The following is a 19315-nucleotide window of genomic DNA, read 5'->3' as shown; positions in this document are numbered from 1 at the left end:
GGTGGACAAACTCAAAATTGAGGTCCTCAAGGCGGGGTAAAGGCTGCTTTGCTTAATACTTTTGACAATGCGGGTAATTCTGTTCCAACATGTACGGAAAAGGGTCATGAACTTCCGAATATACGATTTGGTATCATTTAAAAAATGGGAATGCCAGTACCCTAAAATGATACCAATACCAATACCTACAACAGTTCCCGCTGATATTGCTGTTGCAGAAGTGCACCCCGCCCCCCCAAGGTTAAAACAGTTACATCAGCACTGTTGCCGCACTTCGCGGTGTTGGCACCGTTAGCTGCTAGCGGCCGGCTCAGACATCTCTGTGTTCAGGGCCGTGTGCAGGAAGGCGCTCTCGGCTGTATGGGTGGTGGCTGATGCGACTTTGCATTAAGTCGAAGAACTTTTGTGGTGATTGGCTACAAGCAAAACCATGCATTGTCTAGATCCGTGCACAAAACAGAACAATCATAGGTATCGTTCGATTTGAGTTTCCATGCTACCGGGTTATTTCGGGCCATACCTTCAAGGTATCGAGATAAGATACCCAGCCCTGTGTACATGTGTAAAGCAACTTAAGCCCCAGTCACACGAGTCACAGTAAGAATAAGGATGATTAAACCTTTGTTCCCTTAGCAGGTCAGATGGAGGCCCTGAAATAATAAAGCAACAGCATGTGTCCTGCGAGGAGGGCGGCGCAGAGGAGTATAAGCTGCAAGGACACAGTCAGGGACCTGAAGCTGCTCTGCAAATCTGTCTTCCTTCCCCAACAGGCAGATTATTTTCCTGCTCCAGGAACTGTCAAGAGCCGCCTCAAGACGAAAGGTAGCTGGCCTCGAGGAACCAGCTCCAACTGCGCTGTCCCGATGGCAATTACAACTGAGGGAAACAGAAACTATTTACAGCCTTGTTGGGTTGAATTTCACTCCTTCATTTCTAACGACTTGCTTGAAAAGTACTTACCAAAGTACAGTTCATAGGGACGCAGGAAACAGATGCCAACCAGAGAATCAGAGCAACAGCCAGGCGAGGAACGAACGACTGTTACGTCATATTACTGCCCAGCATCCCAAACAAAACACAGCAACTAAAGTCAGCGGGTTCAGACTCTTTGCTCAGGCAGCTTAGAGTAAATCCTGGATTTCGTAGCAACATGACACAGGTATTACTACTCTGCCAGGTAGGCTGTGGACCAGGAGGCATTCCCCCTTTGAAGGGAAGCCCAGTCTTTGAGAGGGAGCTCTGAGAAATACATGTTAGTGATGAGAGCTGAAAGCAGGGGGACTTCAAAGTGAGTCCAGCTCAGGGGCAAAGAAACAAGGAAGCAGCTCCTGCTGGCTTGGTGGTGATGGCGTAGGTGTTTTCGTGCCCTCGTGGGCCAGACAGAAAAGTCTCCCACAGTGACTCTCTGAGTGAAGCAGACTGGATAAACATCAGGGTCCTCAATGTAAATACTCTCGGTCCATCAGCCGTGTGATGGCGACCTTATGCAGTGCGTGATAACCATCACAATCAGCCTCCACACGCAGTCATGTACTTACGACACATCTTCTTAATCGTCATGGTTTCCGGGACGGCCGGCCCGCCGATGACAGAATGAGTTAATCTCCCAGAAGAGAAGGCTCTTTGATTGCTGTAAATGAGCCCAAGCTGCTGGAGATGGAGGTGCGCATACCATCAGAGCAGCACACGACGGACTACCTCGGTGCTCCGACAGTCCGGCTGTTAAAGGCTTGTCAGTGTTAACCCCCCCGCAAATCAACACAAAACGATGACTGTATGTATTCTGTATGTACACCACTTATTTAGCTGATACTGTTAGCCGATACGCCGATATTAATATACATCTGTGGTCTGGCTTCAACTGTTCATTGTGTGCGTCAGGATTATAAATCTAGTCTTAAACAAAATCATTCTCTGTTTCCAGCTCTTCACGTGAGGTAATTTGCTGCTTGTCTTTGTTATAATTCATCATAAATTTAATATCTTTTGGTTTTTGACCTTTGGTTGAACAAAACAAAGCATTTGAAGAAGTCACTTTGGACTCTGGGGAGTTATGATGGGCAATTCTAAAAATAAATTGTCATTTCACAGACTAAATGATTCATTTGGGGAACATAATTGTTGGCGTCATCCCCAAATGCAATGTTTTTTAAAATCATTTTAGACAGTTTAACACGAGATAACATGGCATTAGTGGAACTTAATATGCTGCCAGTGGAACATCAAAATGACCAAATCAATAAAAACTTGACTAAATTGATTTTACCTTGAGATTATTACGCGTTCTTTATATTTACACTTGTTTTTACGCCTTACGATGTATTTGCTGCCCGACTTTTGACTGACACCAGGAAAACAGATCACATGACCGGTTTTGTTTTGGGATTACAGTTTCACTGGATACAAACAGACGTCATGGCCGGAGCTTTAAAGTGTCTGTCAGTCAAAATTAAAACTGAAAAGATTATGAAAGGAATCAGATTTTGTGTCAAAGTCAAATTTGATCAATTATGTTAAACAATTGATTTAACATTTTAGCATTAAATACCGTACATTTGTGGACATGTGTGGTGAAATATTTGGTCAACGTCAGCGTTTTGAGTCCAAAAGTCCCAAAACCCAAAGATATTTAATTTACAAGGATATGAAGAGAGAAAATGAGCAGAGCATCACATTGGAGAAACTGGACTCATCAAATGTTGGGGTCAATTTTTGCTAAACTTAATAAATACATTTTTTTTAATTTTCTCTAATTGATTAATGAAGACGGAGCCAGAAAAACCTTCAGGGAACAGATTTGTGTGTGTGTGTGTGTGTGTGTGTAGGTGTGTGTGTGTGTGTGTGATTGTCAGTATTTGAGATTGGAGGGAGTGTGAGTGAGAGAAAACATGAGCTTGTGTGTGTGTGTGTGTGTGTGTGTGACTGACTCTGCATCTGTGTGTGTTTCCACACATGTCAGACCCTCCCCCCCTCCTCCCCCCTCCTCCTCTATTGGACGATAATCTGAGTGTATTAATCTGTTGTTTGAACTCCTTAAACACAGACTATCACATCTGCTCTCTTCACCCTCCTAAAGCTCTACTATTTATAAACTTTCTCCCCTCGCCTCCGTTCTTTTCTCCCCTTCTTTCTGTTCCTCTGCAGCAGCAGGACTGAATTTCACAGCTCATTCCCTCCGTACAGTAGATCCATCTTCTCATTTGGCCAACAGACGCCTTGGAAACTCTTTAAAGCGGACGGATGCTGATGATAATGTCCAAACAGCAGGTTTAAGAAGGGAAAATCAACAGTTAACTTAACACCAACAACTTAACACTCGTTGAAAATGACTGCAAACTGAACAAATGTCTCCGAGCCAATAATCAGGAGAGATTGAGCTCCAAACAATGAAAGCGATCCAGCCTGAGACACCAAACACATCAACGCTGTCAAAGGTGACGAACGGTCCGAACCATGTGTCAGCTGTGAGTGAATGGGAGCACGCTGAGGGAGGAGGGGAGGAGGGGGGGGGGGGGGGGCGACCGGGCTTACCTGCTGTGTGTCGATATCTCCCATCCGACAAGAGCGAGGCATCGGGAGAGGACACGGACGAGAGGAGGGACGCGGAGACGAAGAGGGAGAGGGGACGGAGAGTCTTTGCGTCATCTGAGAAAATGTGCAGATTATTACAACAGCTTGGTGCTCTGAGCCTCCCCCTCCCTCCCCTCTCCCTCCCTTCTTTCTCCCTCATTCACTCACTTCCTCTCCATCACAGCTTTTTTTTAAATGAACCTTATTTGAACTGTTTGTTGTCAGTGATACGGGAATGCAGGAAGTGATGCAGGAAGCATGCTCTCACCAGGGAGGGGGGTAGTTAGGGACCTCCACCATCAGCAGAGGTGATGGTGGTGGGTGTGGGGGGGTCATGATGGTTACCCTCCCTACCACAGGAGGGCGCTATGACTCTGCACTGAGTGGGGACATCTGCACACTTGCCTCCCCGAGAGGGATCCTTTGACAGGTATCGGTGTCAGCGTGGAGGCCCACTTGGGTGGAGCTGCGACATACTGTACATACAAGGGCCCCGAGCTTCTCCCGCGAAGCGTGACACTTTATCAATGCGCAGAATTAGACTGAATTAGACTAAATAACTGGGGAGGAAGTTGAGTAGTTTCAGGTTTGCCACACGGTGCTGCAGCAGGGAAGAATGTCGGGCCTATGGCTTCATGAGCAGGGGGCCGGCATTGATTTATGAGCACAGCGTCTCAACTATCAAATACAATGTTGTGTAACGACGGGCTGACTCCTTTAAATCCAAACTTAACTCTCAGTGAGCGGCTCATTCTTTAGTTACTTCAGGCCTGTTGGGTCTTAATAAATCCATCGAGCCTCACTCCTACCGTCGTATGTTTTGCTGTCATTTCCAGATGTTTGGATCTGGATCTTGGTCCTCCCTCTTGGTCTCTCGGCCTCTTGTCTCGTGAAGCCTGTCCTCTGTCCAGGTCCTCGTGGTGGACGGCAGGCTGGGAGGTTCAGGTCTCATCTGTTTGGGAGACACCTGGAAGCTGCTCATGAAAGTCATCTGTATTTTAGTCATCCTCATTGTGTACACTGTAACTTTATCATGGTGGTCTACTCTGTTGTCTGTCTGTTCAGGGGTTTGGGGGGTTTTTCCTGATCCGAAGCGAGGCTCTAAGGACAGATGTGTCGTATGCTGAACAGACTTTCTAGCTCCTTGATCCGTGTAAATAAAACTGACTCGACGTGAACTTCTGGTTTGATGTCATCGGTTGCCGAGTCTGTTCTAATTTGAATGCATTTACCAAATATTTAGGTCAGTAAGACATTCATAATGTCGGTAATTTGATCATTTGCTGGGTAACACTTTACTAGCCGGGCTCGTCTTCTGAGAGGGCTGATCTGAATGCTATTTCTAACAGATGCACCTTAATTAAAGTCTGATGCGTTGATCAATAATCACTGAGCAGACATTATATCAGAACACTTTTAGTTTTCTCGTGATAACGGTTTTATTATTTCATCATCTCGAGATAAAGAAGTAATTAACTTGTGATCTTGAGATACAAACCTTTTTCTTTTATTTATAAAACTGCTTATGAATGCTAAATTGGGGGATTAGAAGTAAAGTGCTGCCATTTACTGCATCCGGTTTACTATCCAGCACTAATACTAAGAAAAATACACCTCCACGCACACGAAGAGCCACACACACTGTAACACACCATGTGTCCCACAGGAGCGACAGATGGAGAGGGGCAGGACGGGGACAGGGGCTCCTACAACGGGGCCGGTGCCTCCATTGTGCAGTAGGTGCGCTGTAAGTCTATCCTCTACTAATTGCCAGAGCAGTTCAAACACAAAGTCTGCCTCTGAAATCCAATCCTGCGGGGTGTTGTACAGCGAGTAAAGTTTACAATGTGTAACATTTTTCCTCTGGCAAGTAAAAAGGGACAAAAACGCGGCTCATGGAAGAGGGCGAGGGGGACGTGGAGGACAGCGAGCGAGAGGACAGTGGGCCGAGGACGAAGACGTAACTGTAAATAGATCATTCACTATTTAGGCTGCATGTCTCATCTCGGGGGGCCGTCCAGACTGCAACGGCTCGGTGACAAGTGAATGAAAGTGTAGCCGCCGTAGGTGGATGGAGGCCTGTAAGGAGACACTGAGGGGGGTGACAGATAAGGAGGCGAGGACCAGTGATTGAGAGGTGATCTGTGGAGGGAGAGAGAGAGAGAGAGACAGAGAGAGAGAGGCGCTGTAAGAGGAGAGGGATCGGCGGGGGCAGACGATGTAAACAAGACGAGCAGAGTGTGTGCGCGGCGGCACGGTGGCGTCCAAATACTCATAAACTGACGGCGACCCGACCGGCTTCTACGCCACCGACGCCACACAGAGCAGAACATCTGAACAGACAGACCTGGAACGGGGGCAGACTGCCAGGTAATGCAGCGCCAGTCTGCCTTTCTTTGCACCCATTGGAAACCTGTTTCTCGTTAAGCATTAAACAGAATTACCGAACTCAAGTCCTCCACTCCCCCTAATGAGGGGTTTGCAGCTCCGGCGCTCTCGTGTTCCCTCTCCCTCCCAATCCGTTTCCCCAATGTCAACATTCCATACACTCATTTCAGTTCCACGCAAGAAAGGCTTGTAGGTGCATGTGTTGTTTGTTTTATCGCCGCAACATCGTGTGTATGCGTGCGCATACTTTTGCTCAGCGTGCATGTGTGTAGTGTGTGTGTGGTCTGGCAACAGAAGCTGATCCTCAGCCTCTTTCACATTTAGGAAGCTGTGAAATAGAATTTCAGGCTTGGGTTGCTTTTTCTGCACAATCCTCCACGTGTGCCAAATAAATAAATAAGTATATATATATATACAGTATATATATATACTGTATATATATACTGTATATATATCCTGTATATATGTCCTGTATATACTGTATATATATACTGTATATATATACTGTATATATATACTGTATATACTGTATATATGGGGCAGTTGGAAAGCAGCTAAAGCGCTGCAGCCAGGTATGTTTAGGACAGACTGTGAGACAGACGGACAGACAGGAGGTGATGCAACCATCAGGGTCCGACCCCCCCATGTGAATGACCTCACCTTTGACCCTTTACCTCTTTACCACCATGGCTGCCGACTGGGGCATTTCCAGTAGGCTTCGGCTAATTGGGTCAGATTGCGCAGAGAGGAGCATTACGCCTGAAATTGGAAACATGTGCAGCTATACCTCAGTGTGTGCGTGTGTGTGTGTGTGTGTGCGTGTGTGTGTGTGTGTGTGTGTGTGTGTGTGTGTGTGGTAATAATGGCAGCGATGTTGGTGCAGCTCTTACTCGAGAGAGGTTTGAATTTAGGGAGGAGGAGGAGGGAGTGGAGTACGGTATGTGAGGCGAGTGATGGAGGGGACGATGAAAAGGATTGAAAATGTAAAACAAATTAGTGGGAGAGAATCAAAAGTGTGAGAAGATGGAGAAGAGGAGATGATGAAGGACCGACACACCGCGCTCCTCGGAGGAGGCCGAGGATCCGTAATTGAGGTCTGACGTCTGACTCGGTGGACAGACAGGCTGTCGGACTCGCCCTGACAGCTCGGCTCAGCTATTTGCAGTAATTGCCCTAATAGCTACCTTCCAATTACGCTCAGATCCGAGTTTCAAAGGAAAAGGAGGAAGTCCAACGCCAGAGCAATACGTCGACGTGTGATGGCGCTCGCTGCGCGTGTGGGAAAGTGAAGTGACATCTGGAAATGAGAGTCGGTTGAACATGTCAGGATTGAAAAAAGGGGGATCGTGAGCAGAAGAAAGTGATTCTGGTGAAAGTGACATCAGCGCTACGAGACACAGCGAGTGATGTTGCCAGAGGCTTTGCAGGTTCCTCGAGCACAAGGTTCAGAAAGAGGATCACTTTTGTTTTTCGTGGGGCTTTAACAACCAAAAATCTGTTTGTCCTCAACGCAAATCATAAAAAAACAGATTCTCTGCATCGTATTGTGACTTAACTTTAAAGGCTTTTGGGGAATCTGGGATTTAGGAAATCTTTTAAAGTAAAATGAGTAAATCCAGATTTTAAATCTGTTGAACAATTAAAAACTCTGTTTATTAAATCAAAATTTAAACCAAAATAAGAGTTGAATCAATTTGGAGATGTTTGCTTACCCAAATTACCATACATTTTAAAATCAATAAATACATTTGCATGTTGTCGGGAGAGTAACGTCACGGTACTCGTTAAGACTCCACAGAGAAGCTCTAATTTCTCCTCGTTTGAGAAAAACTTGGCCGAATAAACGGAGCAATAAGGCCAACTAATAGACGATAAAAATAAGACTGTTAGCCGACATTCAGCAGCAGCATCATAAAACTGTCACTTAACTTTCCTCACGGAACTCGATCATTTGGCTCAATCCATCTGAAAAAGCAGCGATTTTACAAGTAAATTAATACTAGGATCACAAGTTTAGAGTAGAAACTAAAGAGAAGTTTAAATGTAATCTTTGATTTAAACATGATTTGAAGCTAAACGATTTAATCAGGTTTAAAAACAAATCCCTGTTGGTGCAACCCAGCGGATATCTCCTTGATTGTGAAACGGTTCGTTTTGCATGTCTGGATGTGTGTTGTGTGTTGTGTGTGTAAAAGCGAGAGCAAGATAAACCTTTTCAATCGTCATCTTTGTTTGACCGCCACTCCTGTCCACACTCTAGCTAACAACTTTGTCCCTCGCTCTCTTTCTCTTGACTCCAGCTCTCACTGATGCACCCTGAGGCGGAAATATCTAAGTGCGTGCAGGGCAAGTTCAGACAAAGATGGAGATCGAGAGAATGGTGGGAGGGTTGCAGGGATTGCGGGTGACTGACACTAAATGCCAAGAAGGAGGAACGCCGCGAGGGAGACACCAGGCAGTGTTAGCGGTGAAGAGAGAACATTCCCCCGAATCTAAATGTGGTGCTGCTGTACGGTGGGCACGGTTAAGAGAAGCCTCTGAGAGACAGTGTGTGTGTGTGTGTGTGTGTGTGTGTGTGTGTGTGTGTGTGTGTGATCGTGGGTGTTTGTCAGTCAACGGGTGCAAGTAGCTACATCATCGCTCCCCTCCATCTGCGGGTATTGACAGTGTTAAATGTCTCCGTCCCTCAGTGATGACTGCACTTTAGTCCGCCTCTCTATACAGAAGTGACCCGTTTTAGCGGTTTTGAGTTTGAAAAACCTCTTTTCATGACCCCCCCCCCCCCCCCCCCCCCTCTCTGTGTCTCCTCTCCGGTCCCTATCTCTCCCATCCCCAAACTCTTTCATGAGCAGTCTCTCAGGGGCAGGGCTGTAACGTAACCCTCCCCTCTTTTGTCTCCATTCTTTTCCTTATCCTTTCATCTTTTTAAACATTCAGGGGGAAAGGGGTTTGGTGAGATGGAAACCACTACTTGGTAAAGGAAAGAAAGAGATAGTATGTGAGGAAAGGGGGAGGCGGGAGGTAGAGGGGGGGGGGGAGGCAGAGTCTCCCCCTCCCTCTGCTCATCCGCCAATTTATGACTCTCCTTTTCAACAAGGCCATTCAAGGTGGGGAGGCTCAGTGGACGCGCTGTTCTCGCGGGTCGATATCAGTGAACCCTCGTCTGGTTTGTATGGGGGACGACTTATCTGCTCAGAGGACCCGTTGAACTGTCTGTCGGCCTGTGTGTCCTCCATAGACCCCCATTGTGTCTCCGCTGGGCCTTCGCCGACTTCCCCCCCCCTCCAAAGACCTGTGAGTGGACAGAGCAGCCGGTCACCAGCTCCTCTTTCCGTCCTTTCAACTTTCCAGGAGTCCTGAAGCCGCCTGCACTCATCTAACCGACATAAGCAGAAAGATAACTGTGTTTATGACTTATTATAACAACACCAACTGCAGTAGTTAACAACGTGAAAGTTTCATATGGGAAATACCCGAGAGCACAAAGGTAAAGATAAGACAACACACAGAGAACTTACATTCACAAAGTGGGACAATATCACACCGAGAGAACACGTCCATGTTATGAACTTTGTTTGTCTAATTTTGTTGGTATAATAAAAGAAAATGTGGAAAAATGCAAAAATGTATCAAAGGATAAATGTGTCAGATGTGTAACTTTTAGCGCAAACATAGTTTTTTGTACATAAATGATAAAACATGTTGTGGGTTCAATTTCTTTAAAGGATCTCTGGCTTTGGAGGACAAACAAAAACAAATCACATGCTTCTTTGTCCGCTGTGTCAATAAATAATGAATACATTTATGTGTTAAATAAATACATCTTTTTGCAAGCAAATAATAAAAAATATCAGTGTTAACATCTAAGAAGCCGCATGAACGTAGAACACTGATGTTAAAGGCAAATGTTTTATACACCACTGAGAACAGCCGGCAACTTCAGAACTGTAGAAGACTTGTAGTTTTTAAACAGCGGTTATTCCAGGATGCAGTATTTTTGAATAACGGCTGGTTCGGTGTGATGGGGGTCAGGGTTCGGATTTAGGGGGCCCCATGCTAACCATTGCCTAGGGACCCCCAAATCAGTGAGTCCACCCCTGTTAAAACGTGTGTATGGAAGTTAGGATTTTGGGCTGTGTCCATGTTGAAACACTCTGGTGTTTGTGTACCATCTGTGTTTTTACTTTTGGCATCCGCTATATATTTCGAATAAGGTGTCCTGTGTGACGTATCAAAGCACTAATTACAGCAGATGAAGTCAACAAGAGTCCAAACCATCCTGCCAAAGTGCCCTTCAGCAAAGCAGGAAGCAATCTGAAAGCACTCTGATTTGGCATTGAAACATAAAGTTACATCCTCAGGTCTGATTGAGTTATGTTTCACTTGCAGCACCAGAGGGCTTCGGCGAATTGCGCCAGCTTCACTACAGCGTGTTTGTAATAATTTGCACTGTTACCAACCCATAATGAGCTCGCATTGCGTGGATCCGTGCCAACGCAATTCATCAAATTGTTTTCAACGGAACTGTGGGGCGGAGATGAAAAAAAGAAAGAAACGTGTGTGTGTGTGTGTGTGTGTGTGTGTGTGTGTGTGTGTGTGGGGGGGGGGGGGTAAAGGTAAAAGAAACCTCAGTCACGCACATGGGAAGTCTGAGTTTACAACTCGCACAATGTTTGTTTGAATGCATCATATCTAGCTGGCATTTTGGGGCTAATTCTGCTTTAAACGCTCGCGTACTGTTTTATATTTCATGCATGTGTTTAGAAAACACGTTTTAAGACACATCTGCTCTCCCAGATGTTACTCGTTGTGTTGCTGTAGGTCTCTTTTAATATACTAACCTCCTGAGCAAGACAAAAAAACTCCGGCTCGTCTTTGCGCTTCCCATGAGAAACCGGAGTAGTAACTCCAGCGGAGAAGAAGAAGTTGCGCCGGAAGTGGCTGTTTTTGTCTTCGGAATAAAAGCATCGCACTACTCATATCTCGCAGTGGATTTTACTTTGAAAGTAAATACCGGAAGTTATGCTAGCTAGTCATGCTAGCTTAACTGTCTCCTCCGACTTTACGCGTTTCAGGCGGAGTTCAGGTCTTAAAACATTTGGCCAACTTCTTCACTGACATACTTTCCCACCAGTCTGCCTTAGAGGAGTAACAACTCATGGAATATCTCAACTTTGTGGCACGTTTACATTTTTGTTACACGTTTCTGGGCTTCATAATCCAGCTTCAGTAGAAGCGCTCCCAGGGACAGGAGAGGTTTCTTAACTCTTTTATTTTTTGCTTTACTTTCTCCCTTTTCGGCACATGCGATGTCACGGAGTGTCAAAAGAAGAAAGAAATGTTCGTGTTTAGTTCTGTGGTTTCCATGCGACGGCGTGTGTTGAGTTTATGTTCTTAAAGAAACCAGTTGAGTAACTGGCGACAGGACTCTCTAATCAATGTGGTGTCAGCTGGAAGGACGCGGGGTCCGGATCTCACCTCAACGGTACGTGGCTTTAAATCACACACGGAGGCCTTAAATGTGTAGTATTATAAACATATATAATAATATAATTCATTATGAACATAATGAACTCATATACAGACACGTTCATCGGTGGATCCAGTCAGTAGCCCTAGTAACCCCTACGTTATTTAATTAGGTCAATTTATTAGCAGTGTTTACTTATTTATGTATTTAATTATTCTGTTTATCAATGCATGCAGACATAAATGCCATACTGTTGTATTTATTTAATTTAAATATGTTTTACATATTTCGTGCATTTAAAAAAAAACTATTTTTACTTCTTTTTTTGCACAAGATTGAAGCATTTTGAACACAGTGAGAGTTCATCATACTTGTTTTATTGTCTTAAGCAGTCCTGCAGCCTCGTTGTTCATGTGCTATGTTTTCGTTGTCAGTCAGTCAGGTGAGGTGAGAGGAGAGTCACAGTCCTCACCCGCAGGTAGATCACACAGGTGGAAATAAAAAACAAACCTGCTGCTGATGTCTTCCTTTGATAATCACTGAGAATATAACATTCAGTATTACAGCTTTTATAGTTTCTATAGAGTTCAAATCCACTTACTAAATATTTCATCACACTCTACTATGTGATGTCAGGTCAGCTTTTTAAAAAGTGAATATGTGTTGTATGTAAATATGCTATTTTATTGCAGTACTATGTACAGTACCTCATCATCATCAGCAGTGAGGAAGTACTCAACAATAACACATTGTAGAAATACTCACACAAAAGTATTTGCATCAAAATATATAGCACCAAGAAGTGAAAGTATGCAGAACATTTCAGTATTATATATATATATATATATATATATATATATATATATATATATATATATATATATATATATATATATATATATATATATATCCCCAAAGGGATCAATAAAGTTTAATTTCAATCTATAATATTACATCATAATGTATTTGTTGAGTGTCTGCAAAGTAATTAAAGCTATCAGATAACTGTAGTGGAGTATAACGTATACTTCAAGCTGAAATGTAGCGTAATGTATAAAGTAGCAGAAATACTAAAGTACAAGTACCTCTAAAGTTGTAGTCGACCAAACGTACTTGGTTACGTTCCACCGCTGCTCACCAGGAGTGTGTGTCGTCATGTGAAAGAGAAAAGAAAGATGTTCATGTGATGTGACAGATAGAGACGTTTCATCTGATGTTAGGGGAGGAAGAGGAGGAGGAAGAGGATCTGTGGTATGAAACGACCACAGAGCTGGAACTAATGTGCTGTTTGCACAGTGGGACGGCGAGGCCGAGGCCTGTTGCTGTACCCTCAGAGAGGACAAACATTTACCTGCACGTGTTATCTTAGTTCTTTCCACGTTGCATGGTGTCGCAGCCACTCCTGTGTTGTCACCGTCTGTGACCGTCTGCGTTTCAGACCGACTTTATCAGCCCTGAACTTGTCACAAAGTCTGCTGAAAGATGTGATGTGAGGTGCACAAACCGGCCTCCCGACATCTTACACCCCCGTCGACTTCAAAGTAAAGGCAGGATTAGGTTAGGACGGGGCCTGGGCCTAACACTAACACAGAGTGCATTAACTCTCTGTCAGGTGGACGTGTGACATTAGCCACGCATGAGGGGGGGGGCAGTACTTTGTTAAGCTATTGGTGCAGTAGCCACTGCCTGTGTGGGGGCTGCTTCATGGCATCTGTTTCCTGGGGAGGGTCTCTCTGTACCATAACTCCCCCTGATTCCTCCTTCACTCGGGCGGTCTCGTGTGGATTAAGCCCCCGCGGTTCAACTGGCAGCACTCAAAACAGGAGTCAGACCGACATGCCAGAGGCCAGATTTACTACAGAGACACTTTCCTTCATTGTTCTTCTGTGTTTGTCGTGTTTTCAAGAGCAAAGCGCCTGAAGCTGCTGCACGTCAACGAGGGCGTTGGACTCGTGTGTTTTGGTCATTTGAACGAATAATCATAATAGTTTTAGAGCGAGAGGATTCTTTTAGGCAATTAGTTGATCAACAGGAAAGATATCGGCGATAATTTCGGATGTTTTTAAAGCAAAAGAAATAAGCATTCTCTTCTGAAATGTTAGAATGTGCTGCTCTCTATTGTTTTACTTTACAGTAACGTGTAATCTGTTTGGGTTTCAGACTGTTGGTCGAACACAATAAGAAATCTGAAAACATCCTCTTGGACTGAAGGAAATTGTTCTATTGTTTCAGTTTTTTGACGTTTTATAGACCAAACAATTAATCCACCAATTCAAGAAGAGAAACACTCGATTCATCATTGAATAATTGTTCGTTGCAGCCCTAATAATAACAACCATATAACAGCCTTTAATGTAGGCCTAGCTCAGGGTGCTTAACATGTGTCATGGATAAATAGAAACGAGCACCATCAGTAATAACATCAGTGACATCATGAACTCGTGGTTCAGAGGGAGGAAAACACTGCGTGTTGTAAGACACGTTGAAAGCAAAGTGAAATGGATCCGTCTCGAGCTGTCACTGAAACATGTTGTGCGAGATCGTCTCCCTGATATCCTGAATGTTACGGTATTGCTCAGTTTCTCCTCTGGAACATAAAACAAGAAGAAACAGGCGGCTTCTCCGCCGTTTGATTGGCGTTCGGTCTCACAACTGATGGTGAATAATTCCGGGTGCGACCGTGGCTCGTGGAGGCCTCGCCGCTAATGTCATAGTTTATTCTGTTCAGTCTGTTTATTGGTGGAGTTTTGCTGGGTGACGTGGTCGCTTCCTGTCTGTTCGTTCAGGCCCTCGTCCTGTGGTTTCATGCCAGTATTCCTGTGCTCCTCTGGAAGAACATCAGGGCGACGGCGGTTAGGATTAACACGTGTGTGTGGTGTTGAGTGCGGTTTTGTCCACTAAGTGAGGTCTTTTTTTGATTGAGACAGACTGTGTTTGTCTGGGGGGGGGGGGGGGGTCCAGAGTGCTCGGGTTGGGTTTGGAGGGCGGAGGGCCGTCGTGGAGCTCGTCTAGCCTTGCAGGGAGCGGCAAATGATGCGTGTCATTGCAGCAAATGGAGCGTGGTGATTAATTGCTGCTGCTGTTTCACAAAGAAACCACTTAGAGACTGTGCTCGCCTGCCGTCTGTGTGGTGCCTCCAAGAAAACCCGTAAGAAGCATAAAGAGTGCTGCAGAGACGGGGAGCTAGCGTCGCTCTGGTTCCCTCCACAAGAGGCCAACGGGCCAAAATTATCTCTGTGGCAAAGTTACAGGGTTTGTTCAGCAAGATGATCTTCACAAATGACCGCTTTTATAATTTTTGAAGCATGAATGCAATTGTCAGACTTAAAGAGCTAATGGCTGTGAAGGAGCTCCACCACGGTCACATGACTTCACGTCACCACCACTGAGCGAAAGGAGGACTAGTGTTGCAGTGAGGACGGTTAGTCGTCTCATTTAGACACTTGTTACCCACCTTTTTTTAAGACACTTAAAAATTCACGAGAGAAGTATTTACTTACGTATTTTATCTCGTTGAACAAACACCTCTGAAGCTTGTTTTAACCAGACGGCAACCTCCGGTTCTGACAAGGGAAGCCGATCAGGAAGCGTCTTAAAGCTGCATTCTCTCTAATGTCCACCAGGGGGCGACTCCTCTGGTTGTATAGAAGTCTATGAGAAGATGACTCTACTTCTCTCTTGATTTATTACCTCAGTAAACATTGTGAACATGAGTTTATGTTTCAATCTCTAGTTTCAAGTCTTCTTCAATACAGCATGATGTTCATTTAGTACATTATGGTCCATTTAGAGTCACACAGACCATAAAGCAGGGGATGCTTTAGGGCGGGGCTACACAGTGATTGACAGGTCGCTTTCAGAGACGTATATAGCGTCTGTGCGTCACTCCTCAGTCCAAATATGGTCACTTCTGCTCACTGGCTGCAAAAAAACCAAAATAGTGTCAGTCAAAGCACCAAGATGGCGAACTGAAGGCTTCAAAACTGCAGTTCACAAACCAATGCGTGACGTCACGACTACTTCATCCAACCACAAAACTATTGACTTGAAGACGAGGGACCCGGAAGTGGAAAAATGCTAAATAATGTTTGAGTTTTACAATAAAAGACAATAAATCTTTAAAGTCCACCAGAGTGGACGCTCCTTCAGGACTCTATAACTCTCCTGCAACAGAAGACACATAATTCAAATCCTGCAGATTCTTCGTGGATATATATCACAGCGTACCACCTCCTCTTCACCAGTTGGCTCATTAGAAATGATCTTCCATTACAGACTGCTTTCACCTTTGCAGCGCGCACACAGTTTCTCAGCCGCTGGCTGGCCTCTCCGCGTGTTAACAGCCCTTTTTGTTTCAACGTTTAACGTGCTTTCATCAGCCCAACACACCTGGCAGGCCCAGTGGATCGGTAGCAAACAGGAAGCTCAACGCGCTTTGATGATATTCATCATCGTGGTGACGAGCGGGCACTTGGAGACGCCCCGAGGCGGCTGCGTGAGTGATGCGTCGACCGAACCTTGCTGCTGCTCGGCAGCTGCATGGCGTCAAAGGGTGTGGCCCCGCCGAGCACACACGACCTGTCACCGAGAGGCTTTGCTGTTGTCACTCATTCATATGTTCACAGCAAACAAATCAAGCAGTGACATCCACTCCTTCACACTTACTTGCTGTTGCCCTGTGAGCTCTCTCTCTCTCTCTGAGAGGAGCCTCGCCAGTAAAGCTGCATCTCTGACATTCTGATCATTCCGCTTGTTTTAACTCTTTGCTAGTGACCTCCTCCCTGCTTTCACGCAAACAAACAACGGCGCTCAGGAGGTGCTGAGCGTTGTTTGTTTGCGTGAAAGCAGGGAGGAGGTCACTAGCAAATGCCGCCCCGCAGTTAGTCACAGGGGAACCTCACTTTGAAACACAAATGAACGGCCTCGAGCCGACGTGTGACTCACGATTCAGCCGGATGATGTCAGACGTGACAAACTCCCGGAAAATGTTCACATTTGGCTTCCAGGAGGGAGTGTGTGATTTGACTCATGTGCAGTTGTTGTAATGACTTTTCAGTGCGTCACCATTACTGTAACATTTTAGGATTAAAATCATTTAGTTGTATATGGTTAAAGGCACATTTTCTATCATTGTAATCTCATTAATGTCAAAGAATTAAATACAGCTGCCACTCAGGATTATTTCAATTTCAAGTTAATCTACGTTTTTTTTGTTTTCGATTAAAAATATAAAATGTATAATGTGAGACAAGAAAAAGAAGCTAATGCTCACGTTTTAGAGGCTGAATATGTTTTTTTTGTAATTTCTGCTTGAAAAGTAACGAACGTGATAAGATGATTATCAGAACAGCGAACAGTCTTTAATTTTCTGTCACTCGACTCATCGTTGCAGCTCTTAATTAAGCTTTAAACAACATTTAGTAACATGGTCGACCCTGTTCATTCACAGTTATTGAGACTGTAAATATCAACTGCTGCTGCAGCTGCATGACTCTTGTTACAAAGATTCTGCAATATTTGTTTAATATTTTTGCACAACTATTAATCCCTCTTGCGATAACAAGCTGCACATAGTTTAAATAGTGCAGGTCGTGGCAGGCCGTTTGTTTACAATAGCCATGAATGCAGGTGCATTATATCAAGTTCAGGCATCAACTTCTCTGAGGACCCCCCCCACACACACACACACCCCCCAGCCCAGGTGTAGTCCACTGGAATACCTCGGCAGTACTCTGAAGCTTTCTTCTAATTTGTGAGTTTTTACAAGTAGATCCGAGTTAAACCGTGTTTGTTGAAGACTTTCCAAGATTCTCGGATGATAGAAAACGGAACAAAATTAATTTTAAAAAGCCTTTTAACAGGATGGCAGAGGTTCGACCTCGCTGTACTTTTTTTTTTCTGCCAAAGACGTTGAGGCCGTACCTCAGCGGTTAAAGCTGCGGGGCCGTAAAGCTGCGGGGCCCCCAGTAAAACCTCATTTTACATCTTAATTCAGGTACTTGGGGTTAACTTGTCTCTCCCGTCTCTTTGCTTCCTCAGCTGATACGTCTTGGGAGTGATGCACTGGCTTCCCCTGGTTGCCATGGTGATTGCCTCGGCCCTGCCATTCCCCCACGACCCCGTGTCCACGATTGCTGCCGCGACGACGGAGCACCGCCATGACCCGGCCGCTCGCCTCGCAGCGCCCGCCGTGGACCACGACCTCCGCGGAAACGCCTCACAGACGGACTACAGCGCGGCTGCCAACAGACAAAACCTCCAGAACCGCCGGGATTATGTGAAATCCTCCGCAGATGAAGAGACGCTCGGAGTGGAGAACCGAGGAACCGACCGGTCGAATAGCAACGCGGGCAGCGATGGCAGAAGCAGAGCCAGTGTGGATGTTCCCACGGAAGGAGGGACGCTCGGGGCCGAGGATATTAACCAGGACAGTTCTCCGCCAAAGGACTTAAATGCTGACAGCAGCAGCAGGCGAGTCTACTCCAGCTCTGTGGACAAGAAGGACAATCTTCAGGACTCTACAGAAAGACTGCAGGTTTCTACAGCGGAAACCAAGATCGCAGTCGGTCCTGCTGCTAGTCTGAAGGGTCAAAGAGGACCAGGTCCGACTGTTCCCTCGGAGAAGCCGAGGGATGCGCCTACAGTCGGGACAGGAAGCCCGTGGACACCGGGGGCTGGAAGAGGTCTGACCGAGGACGCGGGGCTCGGCACGGGGCTGGACCAGATGTTCCTGGACGCACATCCGCGGGTCCTGTTCTCCCCGTCCCCGTCGCCTCCGGAGCACCCGCCTCTCCTGCTGATGCTGGAGACCGGCCTGCTGGAGGAGGACAGGGATGGAGAGGAGCTGGAGGACATGCACATCGAGGGTCACGGGGACCGGGCCATCGACAGGACTCTGAGCTGGGCGGACTCCCCGGGCGTCTCCGAGGTCGCCCGACCCGTCAAAAGGGACAAACGCTCACACTTGAACGACAGGCGGAGAGGGGAGAAGTCGGTGTGCGAGGCGGAAAGCGTCTGGGTCACCGACAAGAAGACGGCCATCGACTCCCACGGTCAGAAGGTCACCATCCTGCAGGAGATCCAGACCCAGACGGGACCGCTCAAACAGTACTTCTACGAGACTCGCTGTCGCGAGGCCGAGCAGTTCAGCAACGCCGGCCGGTCGAGGGGCGGCGCGCCGCCGAAATCCGTCGGGACGGGCGTGGCCGGGGCCGGCTGCTTGGGCGTGGACAAGAAACAGTGGGTGAGCGAGTGCAAAGCCAAGCAGTCGTACGTCCGGGCGCTCACCAAGGACGCCAACAACCGGACGGGATGGAGGTGGATCCGCATCGACTCGTCCTGCGTCTGTGTGCTGCTGTCCAGAACCAATCAGGCGGTGGGGAGGGAGGTCTTAACGAGGAAGGGGAGAGGCTGAGAGGGAGAGAGAGGGAGGGAGGGAGTAGAAAGTGACACAGACCAGAGCAGCTGCGACATCCTTCTGTGTGCACTTCCTTTAACATGATGGATTTGGGTGTTTCTCCCCCTCCCTCCCTCTCATCCCTCCCTCCCTCCCTCCCTCCACCACAACTTCAATTGACTTTTGAAAAAAACAAGAAGACCTCAACACTAGCTCTTAGGGAAAATTGTCATATATAGAGATTTTACTGTTTTTGTATGATTTATCTTTCATAATCTAAGTTATTTTTTGATTAGTATGTAAGCATGTGTATGTCCTTGATATTAATATATTCCTTTTTATATATATATATATATATATATATATATACATATAAATATATATATATATGTGACAGCAGTATACCTTATGTATGAAGCTATGTATATCTGTGTGTATTTATAGAAGAAGTCTTCGTGGAGTGGTAGGTCTCTCCAGTGTCTGATGATAAT

The 19315-nt window shown here is 45.9% G+C and overlaps 1 protein-coding gene across 1 annotated transcript; it reads left to right on the top strand.

The window, feature by feature from the left end:
- The first annotated feature begins 11113 nt into the window (after positions 1–11113).
- ntf4 (neurotrophin 4) lies at positions 11114–18979 on the top strand. Its single transcript, XM_079282580.1, has 2 exons — positions 11114–11443; positions 17468–18979. Exon 2 carries the CDS (start codon positions 17487–17489, stop codon positions 18840–18842), a length of 1356 nt encoding a protein of 451 aa, XP_079138706.1. The 5' UTR covers positions 11114–11443; positions 17468–17486; the 3' UTR covers positions 18843–18979.
- The last annotated feature ends 336 nt before the right edge of the window (positions 18980–19315 follow it).

Source organism: Melanostigma gelatinosum (genome assembly GCF_949748355.1).
Source record: "Melanostigma gelatinosum genome assembly, chromosome: 13".
NCBI lineage: Eukaryota > Metazoa > Chordata > Actinopteri > Perciformes > Zoarcidae > Melanostigma > Melanostigma gelatinosum.
The sequence above is the reverse complement of the archived record's forward strand: the minus strand, read 5'-3'. Positions and strand labels throughout refer to the sequence as shown.

Bases quoted from the DNA above. Each gene is read 5' to 3' on its own strand.
- ntf4 (XM_079282580.1), top strand. From the start codon at position 17,487: ATGCACTGGCTTCCCCTGGTTGCCATGGTGATTGCCTCGGCCCTGCCA.